Here is a 16,085-nt window from a genome sequence, read left to right on the forward strand (position 1 = left end):
TTAAAATTAGTATTACAAAGAAAAAGAAATCTTACATGCCAAACACGCCAGATGGTTCATCTTCTTGAGAAAATGCGCTTCCTTTTTGCATTCCTAGGAGGTTGCTGATGGAATCAAAATCATACGTCTCACTGTACGTCTCTCGAACCTGTTATTGAAATAACCTGTTCTTTTAATACCCAATCAAATGATTCAAAATAGTGGTTACATTAAAAAAAAAAAACATTTCGACACCTTTATCTCTCAACTATTGGATATATATAACTACAATTTATAATCGATCATTAAAAAAAAAACCGAGTAAATAAAAAATATAGCATATACCCACTCGTTCTTTTATGCTAATTTGCAGGAATCGTGACATTTTAAAAACGTGAACGCGGACGGGTGCTAGAATATACCCAAATGGTCCTCTTTCTTCAAGTTTGAAACATCGAATCCAACTAACTAGATTCAGTATGTGAAAAGTTTTGTCTTCATTTTAAGAATGTAAGGAAACTCCGTTAATGTTTAATGGGGCAGTCTCTACCATGGCCCGACTTAGCCTCATTGGGACCCAGAACAAACACTTCTTTGCGGGGCTCCTCTGCTTCACTATTTCGGTCATGAAGAACCGAACTTTATGAAGGTATTTAAATTTTTCACCTCATTATAGATATATAAAAAGAAAATGGACTGGAACCTAAAATACCTATAAATGCCCCCCTCCCTCCAACGGATATATCGCTCTGTCCATTTTATTGATTTTATTGACATTTTTATTTCCATCATGCCGAATGCAGTTTTCTGATTGTTGTCATATAGCTGCGAAAAATTTAAATCCTTGGTGACATTAGGGAGGAATTCAGCCAAATTTTCGCAATGACGATGGCTCAATGAAGCCCATCAGAAGCCCGCATTTTTGTAAACATATCACATTTTACGATATGTAAAAAAAAAGGCTTTTGATTAGCCACATTTTTTCATCGTAAATTGCGAAAAATTAGACTAATCCGCATTTGAAAACCATGCATTTACGAAATATAGATTTTTTTTCGCGTTCACACGATAGATCAGGGGTTTCCAACTGGCGGCCCGCATCCGGCCCTCGTAGCCTTTTTTCGTGGCCCGCGAACTAAAATATATTAGTTTTCATAGCGGACAATTTTCGTAAAAAATCTATAAGGGCTTAAAATACTTTTCTAGCTAAAAAAAAAAACTAATTTTTTTTGTCATCTGTGAAATTTAACATACCAACGGTGCAAAAAAAAATGTTTTTCTCAGGTTTTGCTTCCAAGAAAATATTTATTGAAATACAAAAATAATCGTGCATGTTGTTCTCTGTTTTTTATTTCTTTTTTTATTTTGTGAATATAATTTAGCATGTGCGTATCAGAGATTCTCCAATTTAGCTTTATGAAACCACTCATTTTGGATGAAATTATTTACATTTGTAAATTTTAAAGCACATAAAAGAGGGAACGAATATAATGTTTTATCTAAATTCCTTGAATTGAATATCGCATGAGCGGAAAAGAAAAAAAAATTATTTCAGATGCTCGAGAAGTTTTTAGTTGATTCTATAATTCGTAATAAGTCGAAAAAATGTTAATTTATCACAGAATTGAATTTGAAAGTAAAAAAAATCATGTCACTAAGTTTCAGATTAAGAGAAGATTCAAAATGATACATAACAAGCATTATTTGTAATGCTTGTTATTCTGTCTTTTTTTTTTTTTTTTTAGTATTAAAAAAACTTTTATAAAAATCTGCCAGTAATTTTTAACGTTCCTTCAAACATAAAAGAGTCCTATATAAAATTTTGATAAAGTTGTGGCAGCCATTTGACTGGTGTTTTTAATTGCGGCCCCCGGCCTCATGTTAGTTGGAAACCCCTGCGATAGATTAATGAAGAAGCTAACACAAGACTGACGGATTTTACACTGTACTGATATTTTGTTGTAAAGAAGGTAATTCAAGAAGAAAACCTAAAATAAACCTTCGATTCGATTTGGGCACCCCCTCTGATGTGGGGGCACTGAGAAACTGCCCTGTATGCCCCTGCATCAGTTAGGCTCTGATCTCTACACGTTAAAACATATTTTAAACACATTTTCATTGTAATGTAGGGGAAATTAAACGCATTGTTAGTGTGGAGACACCTGATACAAAACTGTGAACCTTAAACCAACGCCAATAGCTCTTTAGTCTGTCACTTAAATAACCAAAAAGTAAATTTAACCTACCCTTTTTTTAACGAATTTATCCCAATAGTTCACAGGAAAAGATCTGGAAATAAAAAGGTTGAAGAATCAAAATTTTACAATATTTGAATAATGTGTCATACTATTAATGTTTTGCCATAGTAATATATTGTTCGTCCACCAGGAGTAGGCACTTGACTCCGCCTTTATCACGTGGTTCTTCCGACGATAATAGTACGCTATTTTTAGAAGGAGGGGAACTTTTGAGGAACAATCCCGAGAAAGGTCGCCAGTTGGCAATCTTATGACAAAAATATCGATGTTAAATAATTAATAAATTGGATAGAGTTAGGTTGAATGTTTGAAGATTATAAACTATTTTCAGCGATATTATAGGCAAAGTCAACATGCGCGTGATTCTTTTTATGTGACCTGCTATTTAAGAACTTCTTTTTAATTTCATTACATATTTACTATTCCAATACATTTGACTGCAAAACAATTTTAGGAAAAATAAATTTAAAAAAGCAAATTTTAAAAAAATAATTAATTCTCATTTATTTTTTTGGGATATTAATAAATGAAACTAGTCATTCATTTTAACTAGAGAATTTTTCATTCTATATTTTTATGCTCGCAAATAACATTTTTTTTTTTCAGAATAAACTTTTATTTTTCATTAAACAAACAAAAACATTAAAATACAATGCAATTTTATAAAATTATTCTTTAATGCAAACTTGAATAAATACTTGCTTTTTAGCTGTTATGCATCACAAACTTCTTTACTTGTGAATAATACATTGAGGCTATTTAATGACACTATTTCAATATATTTAGTAGGTATAATGTGCCTAAATCCAAAATAAAAGTGACTCAAAATTATTAAATTTTAAGAAAATAGTAGAACGCAAGAATGTTAAAACAATTTAGAATCTGCCTTAAAGATGTGTTAAATAGTATATGACAACGTAAAAATGTCATAAAAAATAACATAAATCATCAATAATAATACGTATTACAAACGAAAATGATTGCTAAGATTTTTTCAATGAAGTGAATAAATCTTTTACATAATAATATAAGACCTGGTTGAAATTATTTTATTAATAAACATTATTAGTATTTCATAAATTTTTCATTTTTCTAAAAACAGCCCTTTTTAAACTTGACATATATTTAACTAGCTAGCGTTACGAAAGGTATAACAACCTGGAACGCAGACTTGATGTAAACAATAACAAGCTTCCTAAAATCGGAAGGAATTTAGAAAACTTCCGGTGTATCCCTCCGCTTATGCACGAGGTGCAGTGTGAACAGGCTGATTATTCTAGGAGGTTTATTATTGTGATTTGTGTTTAACTTTACCCATTCATAAGAGTTTTCTGTCATTTATATAGGGTTGAGTAAAAAGTTTTTCACCAAGGGGAGATACCTACGCGCCAACAGTAGCCATTCTCGTGGTAGTAAACCTTTTTCCAAATGAGTTTTTGCATTCTAAAGCTGAAAGTTGGAACTACGCAACTGTGTAATTTCTCTGTCAAAACTTTATTATATTGTGCACCATAAAAGTGTTTAAATTGAAGCTATCACGTCAACAGATCAGAACGATTATGTACTATTCACTGTTTGGCGAGCATTAAGAGTTGTCTCAATTATAAGAGTGGGGATGTTTTATCCAATTACTAACGTCCTAAGAAGTGGAGCCCAACTCCTGGTGAGTGAACAATATTATTAATTTGTCAAGGTTTCTCATAGTAGTGCATGAATCGTTTAAAAGAGGACCACACATACTTTGTACTGATGACCAATTTATCCCAGTGTCCTTTTAAATCATCTTCGGCAGGTTGTTCGGATATGTAAAGACCATCGATTTCCACAGCCCTCGCGATTTCTTTCTCTCTTTTGAAGATCGCCAGAGGCACCTACAATGAAAAAATATAGCCTCTAATGTATAATCAAAATTTTAGTGCCAATTGGCCATTTTTTTGACTAATTAACAAACACAATACTGAAAAGTGATAAAGACGAAACATTTTACTTTTGCAACGTGGGGGGGGGGGGTACTGATTTATTCCAAAACAATTTTAGAACCGTTTCAGTTCACAGCTCGTCTATAATCAGCTGTTATTGTTACACACTCCTTCTTAATTCAAATATCCATTATAATCAAAATAATAAATAACACATTCATTCTTTATACTAGTTCTTCGAACGTGGCATAAAAATCAACGGATCAACACAGCTCAACATTGACAAAAAAGTTAATATAATTCCATTTTATTTTATTATTTTTCGTTACCCCTGACCTTTTCGTTCTTAGATTAACCTACGCTGTTAGCGATCACTTGATATCATTCGGTATCGAAAATAAAATGCTATTGCAAGGAGCAAATTCTGCAAAATCCAGATTTAAGAAGCAGTGTTTCGGTACCAACTTTATTTTTTTTAAAATTTTATTTAAATGTCCGTTGATTTCGTATTATTTAGAATTGTAGAAACAAATTTCAAATGCATTAACTATAAGGCTTTGTTTTAGATAACTAATGTTTCTTCCACATGCATCCCACCTATTTTTCTTTTACTCAAGCTTAACGCACAGGTCACGTAATCACTTCCATTGCAACGATTCAATAGAATTGTAACACCACTAATGTCATCTTTCAAATAACTGAGAAAACAGAATCACCTGCAAATGAATTTGCATCGCTAAACCTAGGGTAATAATTCGTTTTTCAAGCGTTCCTCGTGAAGAACTATTTGAAAAGATTTTTAAGATTGGAGCTGAAATCGCCTTTTTCACGAACAAACGGTTCTTGAGTTATAAAAGAATTCTTTTTATTTGACTCCTACAATTAGTGGATGCCAATACAGTTTTTACAAATAATGATTCATTCATTCATTTTAGTCTTATGGGGGAGAATTAAATTGTAATTATTTAATAAGAAGTAACTAAAATAAAAATATTCTTTGTTAACCTAAGTAGGAATTAAAATTTTTTTTAAATATTATTTGTTATTCTAAACAAGTCTTACTTTTAGATTATAATAGGCGATCAACATGCAAAATGAAATAATGGAGTGAGTGACTGCTAACAGCCGAATGACAGGCTCTAAATAGAACACTTTTTCTTCTATAACAACCCATTCTTCCACATCTTCATCCTCATCTCCCAGTATTGCACTGTCGTCGAAGTTAGTACCGTTGCCCAAGACGATATCATCATCATCATCATCCTCTTCTCCTTCCTCCCCCTCTTCCTCCTCATCTCCTCCAGGAATGGTAACCTGTAATCATGACATGAGAGGATGGTTATAAGAACACTTATTTTGCACCTACTGGGTGATGGAATTTATGAGTTAACTTTTCTTACCTTGTAGAACAATAAGATGAAATTGATAGCAAAAGCCATGACGAGAGCAGCGTATTTCATAGTGTAGAAATTTCGAGCCAAGAAACTCTGCAAAAAAAAATAATTGTTTTTTAATAAAAAAAAACTTGGCATTCAATCTAAGGCAGTGATTCCCAAAGTGGTCTATATTGACCCCCAGGGGTCAACGACAACCTGTAAGGGGTCCATTTTAAGTGAAAAAAAATTGGGGGTCGATGAAATGAAAATGGGGGTCAACGATAGTGGATCTCATAAGCAGGTTGTGACTTTTAATTTTGGCATTTCATGAATGGAATAATCAACATACACTAATAGTACCTATTTACTTACATTATAGACCTTATACAAAGATATTTATCTATCTACATTCTATATAATTTATAAAAGCAGCTATGAAGTAAAAACTTCATTAAAATTTAAGTTATTGGGATTATTTTTTGAAACTGAATTATTATAAACTAGCAGTTGCCTGCAGCTCAGCCAGAGTACGTTTTTATTTTCTCTGCGTGTAAAGTTTTATTTTGTAACAAAAAAGTATTTTTTGGCTGTAAATTGTAGCCTAGCAAGTGTGTCTACTCTTTAGCTACCTGGATCACCAATTTTATCTGCGCACGAGATTTGTTGCTTAGTTATATGTAAAAGGGAGATCACTTACCACAAGTTTCCTTCCGTATTCTTTAAAATTGATTGCAGCCACTGCAGGTGTTTCCGTTGGTCTGATGGGTTCTGGTGGCAACATAATCATGGCTGCTTGTGCTGCTGCTGCTGCGGCTCTGAAATGAAAGAAAATTATTTTTTCTTCTGCTACGAAGTCATCGCATTATTATAACAATTTTTTTGAAAAGAAATTAAAGGGTTTTTTTTTCTAAAAAAGTTATAATCTGAAATTTAAAAAAAAAAAAATTTTTTTTAAATTTTTTTAATGCTAGAATGGTTATAAAATGAACATATTGAACTGCCTATTAAAATTTAATTCAAGTCATTAACATATTTTTTATGACTTTTAACGGGGGCGAAAGGAATCATAGTATCTTTTTTTTTTACATCCAATTTCTCGATGAAAACAAAATTACCCAGACTACTTACAAGCAATTTCTTAATATCGATTTAGTAATTCCTATGGCCACTTTTCAAGTGATATTGTTTAAAATATTTTTGAGAATGATTTATAAGAAATAAAAAAATTATATCGGTTATTAAATATAGGTTTTTAAGATCATTGTTTTAGATGGAAGGTGGTTGGGATTTTCAAAACCTTACTTTTTGTAAAGAACTTGTCACTTTAGTGCTTATAAATAATAAAAACAAAATTATAAATTTTGTGCCTATAACTACAGATAAACTTGATGAGAAATGAACGAACGCTTAACGCGAAAGCACAATGAGCTCTTCAGTGTTAACCTCTGTTGAGCGCCGCTTTGTTACACTTAATTATGCAAACACTAAATTTTTTTTTTTTTTCTTTTGCATTTTTTGAAATTGCACAATTCATGGGTGGGGAAATATTCGATAGGAAGCATAATTTGTTCACCAGGAGTTGGCACTTGGCTCCCCCTCCTCGGACGCGGAGTTCATTCCAGCGCGGGAGTAAGAATAGAAACATCTCCGCGCTTGAAATTGAGACAACCTTTAGTGCGCGCCAAACACAAACAGTGACTTATTTTTCAGTCACTTACTTCGCTTTATCATCCGCTATTGTACCTTTCGTTTCTCTAGCTAATTAAATATATTTATAATTTAAAAATTGTTGTTTTTCCAGCAAAATATCTCAAAAAGGACAAACTATTTACTCAAAAGGGAGAAATATCATAAAAAATGGAGCGAAATATCATCAAATTTATGAAATATTTAATGTTAAAAAAATGCAGATAAAGTTTGCGAATTAAACATTTTTGCCATACAATCGTCAAATAGCAACCTTGTTCAAGATTGCTCACAACTTTCTTCCAAAAATAGCGAAATAGTATCGTCACATATCACGTGATGAAGGCGGAGCCAAGTGCCAACTCCTGGTGAACGAGCTATATACGTATTTAAATATTATATTTTGAATGGGGCTCTCAATAATGTCACAAAAGCAGACGAAAGAAAAAGTAATGTTTTTCAAACTAAAACCTCTTATTTCCATTAAAAAAATAATTCGTAATAAATTGCATGATTGACTTTCTTTTCATCATTCGCGTTTAACAGATTTCTCAGTACTTTCATCAAAACTTCATCTTCATAACAGATTCTTAAATATCGTCATTTGGGGAAAAAAATGGATTTCCAAATTATTTCGTGAGTTGTAAAAACTTAAAAGTTTTCTATTGAAAAACAAATGGTGATGGATTTTAATGTTCCGAAATATTAAATAAAGAGAAAAAATATTTTAAAAAATTGTATAATTAACTAATCGATACAAAAAATAGTGATTTGAGGTAGGACTCATTTGGTCATTATTCACATCTTCAAGCCATATTTCTAATTTGTCACATAAAGTTCAACGCCAAAAACGTTCTCAACACTCTGATCCATACACATATTTTATTATATGTTAGGCCCGTGGCAGAATTACGGCGACATCGTCGCAGAATTTTTGCAGAAAGAAGTTTCATTAGAAAGGGGAAATTTTTATTTTTCCTTTCTGTATAATTTTTCGAAAAATGATTTTTTTTCTACAGAATTGTTTTAAAAAGAAGTCTTTCTTGCGCAACAGAGAGGAAAGAAATAATCTTAATTTTTCTGATCTCATTCGAGATTTTTTTTAAAAAAAAAAATCGGTAATGACTGGCTTTTAGCTAGAATTTCAAATTGATAATATAAAATAAAATAATTCTGAAGGTTTAAAAAATAGTTCGCTCTAGAAAGGATGTTCTTTCTTTCTTTTTTTTTCCTTTCTTTAAAGAGCACCCTATTTTACATATACTTATTTGAGTATCTCTTTTTTAAAAAGTATTATTCGCGTGATTCGTGATTTTTACTTTGGGTGTTACTGCACGGGTTTTATGATTTCAATTTATGTTTGAATTTTAAGTTGTTATCGCTTAATTTATTTTCGAATTTTAATTTATGAAATGATTTACAAAATTCGAAAGAGGAAATAATGAGTGCATTTTTCCGCCTATAATATTAAAATAAAAAAATATTACTTTTACAATAAATTGTTATGCATTTAATTTTTTTATACATTTTTATTCTATTCTTTCGCCTGCAAAAACAACATTTCTGTTACTTTAAATGAGTAATTGTTACATTTTAAAGTGTCTTAAAGAAATGCCACCGAAAGCTCGAAAAAATTCTGCCTTAGGGTATGACTGCAACAGTTTAAAATGCATGCTTATTAGGATCAACATTTAAACATTATAGCGGAACATATTAATTATCCAAACATTTTAAAAAAGAAAAAACAGCGGTAATATTTGTTACCTGTTTTTTGTGAGTCTATAAACATTTTACATTTAAATCCATTGTTCAAAAAAATAGAACGCATGGAAAGAAGAGTTTGATAAGAGCGGTGTTAGACTGAACAACTTAATTCTAATCACCTGCATGCTAAATTTTATTTTTCGGAGGTGCGTTACTAAACTGCAAAAAACTGTCTAATCGTTCGCTTTTCTCTTTTAGTTGAGACATTTTAGTGTCGTTCTTTTGATTGTTTTGTGCAAGACCCAATTTAGCATCATTAACAGCCTTTAAATAACAAACTGAATTTGGATGTTACGGAAACGGGTTTCGTGTCTTTGAAATTATCAAATACAATACAACAATTACTTTTTTTAAAAATAAAACGATATCGATCACTTTAAATGTTTTCATGGATTATATTATTTTAATGGAAAGTGAAAATACAGAAAGGATTATATAAGAACATCTCCAACTTGTGAAAGTATCAGTTATGATTTCGCCCAGAATTTTTTAAAGCTAACATAAAACACACTGAAAATGTTTAAATACAGTACCTGACCAAATTATTAGACGAACTATAAGATTCTATGTAAAATCTTAATTATCAGGTGATACTCTATACAGCTTTCTTGTTTTTAAGTGACTGAAACCGGTTTGTACTTTTTTACGTTCTTCTGTAGTATTGGTTAAATTAGAGGATATATAATATAAACTCGAGGACTAGATAAATTAGACAATCTATTAAATAAATATAGAATATTTATTATATCAGATATTATATTAGTATATTATAATAATGAGACCCAATTAATAAACTCACTGTAATTTTTTTAAATAATGACATGTTTTGCACAAGTTTATATAGGCAATACTTAACTATTTAATTATATATGTAATTGGTTTTTATTCGGGAGATTTTTTTATATACTACTTCCAATTTGTATTCATTTTAACGTATTGCATTGGACATGTTAACCCATTAAAACACGAACGTCAACAAGTACAAACCGGTTTCGGTCGCGTAAAATCAATAAAGCTGTATAGTATCACCTGATAATTAAGATATTATATGGAATCTTAAAGTGCTTCTAATCATTTGACCAGGGATTGTATAATATTTAAGCAAATAGTTCATGGTCCATGTAAATATAGGTCAGAAGCATTGACGAAGCGTCATGACACAAACAGTCAATTTGGGTATTATTGAGACATGCTGATCTAGTTCAGGCTTGGTTTTGACACATCGCGTAATGGAACACGCCAAGAAAATGGACAAATCAATTATTAATAAATGTTACTTACTGATCGGCTGGAACCACTTGGCTGGTACTGGCTTCAAGTGGCTGTTAAAAGAAAAAATAATCAGTTCATTTAGGAAAGTATGGAGGAAAAAAAAAAGAAAACAAGCGAGATATAATTTCAATACCTGTTGAGACTCTTCACCCGTGGGGGATTTCTTTCCGTCCTCTTCGGTGGAGGCGCCCTCTGTACCTTCTCCATCACCTTTTGTTTTTGTCCTGATGAAAAGGGAAAATTGTTGGTCATTGTCCACTTACTGAAATCTTTATTGTTGCTTCAAGAATCGTCTATGTTAAAATCAACTAATTTTACTTTTCTACTGATTTGTAACACTTTTAGATGAAATGTTTCCAGATTGGCAACACTGCGCCGGAAAATGTTAAGAGTACTCCACACCGCGGAAGTTTCCTCTGAAATATTCTTTCCTCTTCATGACTCATTTAAAATTTAAAGTGTAGAAAAAAAGAGAGTACAGACAAACCTAGAGTAAGCCAAATACTGAAGAGAAAATTTTAAAATGTACAAATGGAAATAAATGATGACAACTTAGGATGACGCAACGGTTCACTTCTAATAATTTGTTTTTCTTCCAGTACTTGAAACTTCGTGACAAACTCTAGGTTTTGCCAGAACATATTTTTTCTTCATTTTTAATTTTAAATTAGTATCGATGGAGAAGGAGAGGAACATTTTCTGCAGCTGTATGACGTCCTATTAAGTAGTAGTGCCCTGTAGGGCAAAATTCTAAAACTTTGCTACTGCCCCATTTGTAGCAGAAGCCGCTTTTAAAGGTATATGATCACTTTTTTAAAAAATTAAAAATTTTAAGCGAGTAAAAAGCCTTTTTTTTTAGCATTTCATAAAGTATAAGAAAAGAAGGTCATTAATCAAGAAAAGTTTTAAGCGAAGCAACGCGAAATGAATTAATTTTCAAAATATTATTCGCAATATTTCAATATTTATTAAAAATCAATAATAAACTGCAAAGGGAGTGCATTTTCTACTAAAAAAGTGGTGTTCGAGTGCTAACAGACAGACAATTCTTTATATTTACTCAACGGGTTCGTTCATTTTGTCATTTAAAGAACCCTATATATTATGCACGAATGATTTTAAAGTGATGAGGACATTTTTTAAAAAATTATACGAAAAAATTGCGCTAGACAAAAACCTAGCAGGAAATTATCTCATGGATAATTTACATAGCGGCATATATCTGACAGAAGAGGTATTCCCGTGCAAAGCAAGAATGTTCTTTTAAAAAATATATATATATATATATATGCGGAGTATTATTAAACTCTACTTTTCTCCTTCTGTGGCAGCAGTTTCTGGTCCAGTAAGTGCTAAAGTTTTTTCTCCTCCTCCTTCAGTGGGTGTCTCCTGAGGTGGCGGGGGCGCTTCTATAGGTAAGGGTTCTATGGGCATCATAGCAGGTTTTCCAAAGTCTGGTTTCAAATCTTCCACTTCTTCCTCATCACCTTCTATCAGAGCTTTACCACCCATTAACAGTAATATGACATGGAAAATGTTCCTAGAAGGTTAAAAAGAATATATGACATACAAGAGATTGTTTCTTGTCATCTAGAGATGCCGCCTTATTTACATTTATGAGAACCTCAATGAATAACTCTTGATTTTTAATGATTAGATTTGCACGTACTACAACTCAACCTTAATGACTCCAGGGCATAACCTTAAACAGGCTAACTAATTAGTGCAGGAGGTATTTTAAATTTCGATATCAGACACGAAAACGTACTTTCTCTGTATAAACATACCTTTTTACCAAGCGATTCAAAATATGGGATGAAACAACAATCTTGAAAATCGGATTTCAATAGAAGAGTCATCGAGCCCCTTTTACAATTTGCGCATTTCGTAATGTATCGAAATATTTTCAAAAGAATCAAAAACATTCTTGCATTAAATTGAGAAATTCATTTATCAAACTTAGTTATTTTTTTAAAAATAATTTTATTCGAAATTATAAAAAAATAAATAGTTATTTATAATAAATTAATTAATAATTAATTAAATGAAACATTAATACTAGTTATTATTGAATTCTTATTAGAAGGCTCACAAATTTCTTCGTCGAATAATAAATATTTAAATATACGAAAAAATTTGAATTGCAATGTATACAAATTAGAACATCATTTTAAAAAATGTAATTTTAAAAGGTAAAATACAATATTTTAGTGCAATCGATGGAACAGTTTCGGAATTATGAAATTTGAAAATAAGTCATGGATATAAACTTTAATTTAGCGCGAACTATTTGACCGATTTCATTTTGCATTTTGCCATTCAAAATTACATTCTTTAAAATAATGAAATTATGTGTATATCATATGATTCAAATTTTTTTTCGTTTATTATTATTTAAAATATTAAATAATTATTAAAAAAACTAATATTGGTGCATGGAATGTTTAATATAGGGGCATCTTTGTGCAAGCTCATTTTATTGTTGTAAGCAAAAATTTTTTCGATTCGCTTAAAAAGTTCATGATAAGGGGAAATAGGCTAAAAGTAAAATCAAGATTAAGGAATTCTAACTTTCATCCTCTACCCTGACTTAACTTTTCAAATTGTAGCGAGCCCCTCTATTTTGAGGGTCGAATCCAAATTAGTCTGGAAAAAAGATGTGTTTAAAGAAAATACGTTTTTGTTTCTGATTTCCTAACTGAAAATATCATCTACACCAAACAATTTAACGTTATTCTTTAAAAAACTAAAAGTGAGTCTTAGTACGCGAAAATCCGTTCATTCTATGAAAAGTTATTCTAGGTGTTCCCTTTTTTATATTGCTTAATCAGACAGCTTTTGTTTTTTCCTTAAAAAATAAAGTTTAATTTCTTTTCATTGCAAGCGACATCTCATTATTCACTGGAGAATCAATTAACTAACATGCGAAAGAGATTAATAACATCTCAAATGTGAGCTCATTGCTCACATTTGAGATTAAAATCCTTTGAAAAAATTGGATATGCTATGAAATAATGTACTAATTCAAATTAAAAGAATAAAAAAAATAAACTTTGTGTTATTGGGATATTTACTTTTAAAAAAAGTACAATGCTTCTATAATAGTTAAAGAATAAGAAACTAAAAGCAGAAGTTCACTTGTCTGCAATGTCGGTCAGGAGCGTCCTTAATCCAATGTGTAAATACTTGTTATAATCCAAGATGATGAATGATACGAAATGAAGGAAGAAACATCTATATTATATAAAACGCTAATACGTACGTATGTATGTATGTATCAATAAAACCGATGATATTTCTTTTCTCGCGCTGGCAACAGTTTTCATTTTTAATTTATTGGATTCGGCGCGCAAGAGCGCGTAGTGAGCAACCAGATAACAATAACCAGAGTGAGCATTATCAGGTTGTTCAATTCAAATTCATGCACTACAATATTTAATTTAAACTCAATTAGGAATTAATTAATTAATTGAAGTGAGAATGCTTTAAAAGGCCGCTGTTGAATTGATATTTTTCTACTGGGAGCTACCTAAACGTCTAAAAAACGTTTAAGTGTTTGTATTGAATGCATTGAATTTTTTTTTATATTTCGCGTTTATTTATGCATTGAATTTTCACGCTTTAAAATGCAGAATATTAGTGAAGCAATATTTGATCATTTATTTTGCTAATATGTTTCTTATTTAGCTAATGTTTTGATTTTTTCACCATGTACAATCTAAATAGCTAATATACTTTTTAAAAAGCCAATAAGAACATTGGTAGAATTCTTCTACATAAGTACAATACTATGTGTTTGATGATAAAATACTATGTCTTTGATGATAATATATTATGTCTTTGTGCTAGAACATTGTGTTCATTGGCGAGCGAGCGCAGCGAGCCATGGTTCACGGCGTGAACCACATAGGATTGCGTAGCAATTCTCGTGTATCAATAAAACCGATGATATTTCTTTTCTCGCGCTGGCAACAGTTTTCATTTTTAATTGATTGGATTCGGCGCGCAAGAGCACGTAGTGAGCATCATATGGCTAATCTATATTATATAAAACGCTAATACGTTTTAATTGATAGGCTTCGGCGCGCAAGAGCACGTAGTGAGTATCATATGTCTAATCGGGTGAATTCTCACCGAATTATCAAAAAAATTCTCACAAAATTATCTTCATCGAAGCCGATGCTTTACATCCGGCGTTCAGTACTATTTCATATTGTTTTACAACACATGGTTTTAGCCCTCTGGTGGAAAAGACTTTAAAACAACAGTTGCTTTTCTCAACAACTGAAATTTAGAATAGTGTGATTAAAAAAAAGATTAAGACTGTTTGCAATTTCAAATTAATATTGAAATGTACAGGTTTAGAATTTTCTACAGTGAAAAGTTTTCGGAACTTCAGTGTTCAAAAAAGTATACAAAAGCTAGACGTTAAGAACGTATCCAATAAGCGAGCATCGGATTGCGAAGCATTCCGAAATGAACTGCGAAGGCAGTTCCGGGGGTTGGTGAGCACCAGCGAGCAGGGGGCGAAGCCTCCTAGTGTAATATAAAAATAAATTTAAATCAATTCCTACCTGGGTTAACAAAGAAATTTTTTTATTTATTCACTTTTTAATAAATAATTTCTCTCTTATAAAACTAAAATTAATGAATTACTTTTAATGAATGAATTAATATTTGGAAAAAAAAACTGTATTAACATCCAATGTCATCCACAACACGTTTTAAAAAATGTATTTGAAGTTGAGCGGATGAATTAAAAAATATTTTATAAATGTTCGAAAATTTGAACAAGATATAGGGGAAGAGTGTGGAGTAGGAATTGAAAAAGGAAAGCAATTATATTGGATAAGGTTTGGTGAGTTCTATGAAATAAATAAGAACTTATAAAACAAAGATGAAGGAACTGACCTGCTTGTGGAATAGAATGTAGCACCCGAATAGAATGTGATATAAAAGAGCATGAAGAAAAATCCTTTGATGAGTTCTGGGAATGTTTTAGTTTTCATGATGGCGATTTGTTTCTTTATGTTTGATGGAGTCAGATACGACAGCAAACCAAACACTTGGTTCTTTAAATATTTCAGACCTTTCTTGATAGGATCGAATGCAGATCTGAAAAATACACAAACAACTCATAAGGAAAAATATAAATAGTATGTTCAGTTATGAATCTGTGTTCAACATATAAACAATCACAAAAAAGGCAATTCATTAAAATCTATAGAATTGCCAGAAAATTTTATCCTGAAACAAAAAGGCTTATAGATAACTTTCTCCAGACATAAATCTCTCTTCGTTAAGAAATCTTAAGAGACGCTGATTTTTGGAACAAACTTGAAATTAAAAATTTCAACGTCATTGTTGTTGTACTTGTAGTTCATTTACATAGCACTAGAGCTGCACAATGGGCTATTGGCGACGGTCTGGGAAACATCCCTGAGGATGATCCGAAGACATACCATCACCATTTTGATCCTCTGCAGAGGGGATGGCGCCCCCGCTTTGGTTGCCCAGTGACCTGGGCCCGAAGTGGAGCACTTTACGATGGAACAGTTTAACGAGAACCCATACCGCTCACCCTCGGTCCCTTCGCAGACTGATCCAAGTGGTAGTCCACCCTCACACTGGCAGCAGAAAGTGATGCTTGACTTCGGTGTTCTACTGGCAATCGTATCTTAACGATCAGTCCACTACGGGACAATTTCCAATAATAAAAAATAAAAAGCTCCAGCGCTTGAGTGAACCTTTCTATTAAAATAGCAATTACCGCAGATTCTGCTGTGGAATCAATCGATTAACTAGGTTCGAGTACCGAAAAGTCGCAACAG

The 16,085-nt window shown here is 31.6% G+C and overlaps 1 protein-coding gene across 13 annotated transcripts in view; it reads right to left on the minus strand.

Moving 5' to 3' along the window:
- The window catches only part of RyR (Ryanodine receptor), a 286,011-nt gene that overhangs the window by 15,661 nt on the left and 254,265 nt on the right, over window positions 1-16,085 (minus strand). For all 13 annotated transcript variants that reach the window (XM_087150450.1, XM_087150444.1, XM_087150445.1 and 10 more), the window contains 10 exons: window positions 15,166-15,369; window positions 11,567-11,794; window positions 10,388-10,478; window positions 10,264-10,304; window positions 6,230-6,347; window positions 5,557-5,643; window positions 5,219-5,470; window positions 3,978-4,108; window positions 2,226-2,268; window positions 36-148 (listed from right to left, as the gene is read on the minus strand). In XM_087150450.1, the coding sequence (XP_087006576.1) occupies window positions 36-148; window positions 2,226-2,268; window positions 3,978-4,108; window positions 5,219-5,470; window positions 5,557-5,643; window positions 6,230-6,347; window positions 10,264-10,304; window positions 10,388-10,478; window positions 11,567-11,794; window positions 15,166-15,369 (1,308 nt within the window). The remainder of the gene's footprint in view (window positions 1-35; window positions 149-2,225; window positions 2,269-3,977; window positions 4,109-5,218; window positions 5,471-5,556; window positions 5,644-6,229; window positions 6,348-10,263; window positions 10,305-10,387; window positions 10,479-11,566; window positions 11,795-15,165; window positions 15,370-16,085) is intronic.

The sequence above is a fragment of the Parasteatoda tepidariorum genome, chromosome 1 (assembly GCF_982258835.1).
Source record: "Parasteatoda tepidariorum strain Cologne lab strain chromosome 1, Ptep-v5.0, whole genome shotgun sequence".
In the NCBI taxonomy this organism is placed as follows: domain Eukaryota; kingdom Metazoa; phylum Arthropoda; class Arachnida; order Araneae; family Theridiidae; genus Parasteatoda; species Parasteatoda tepidariorum.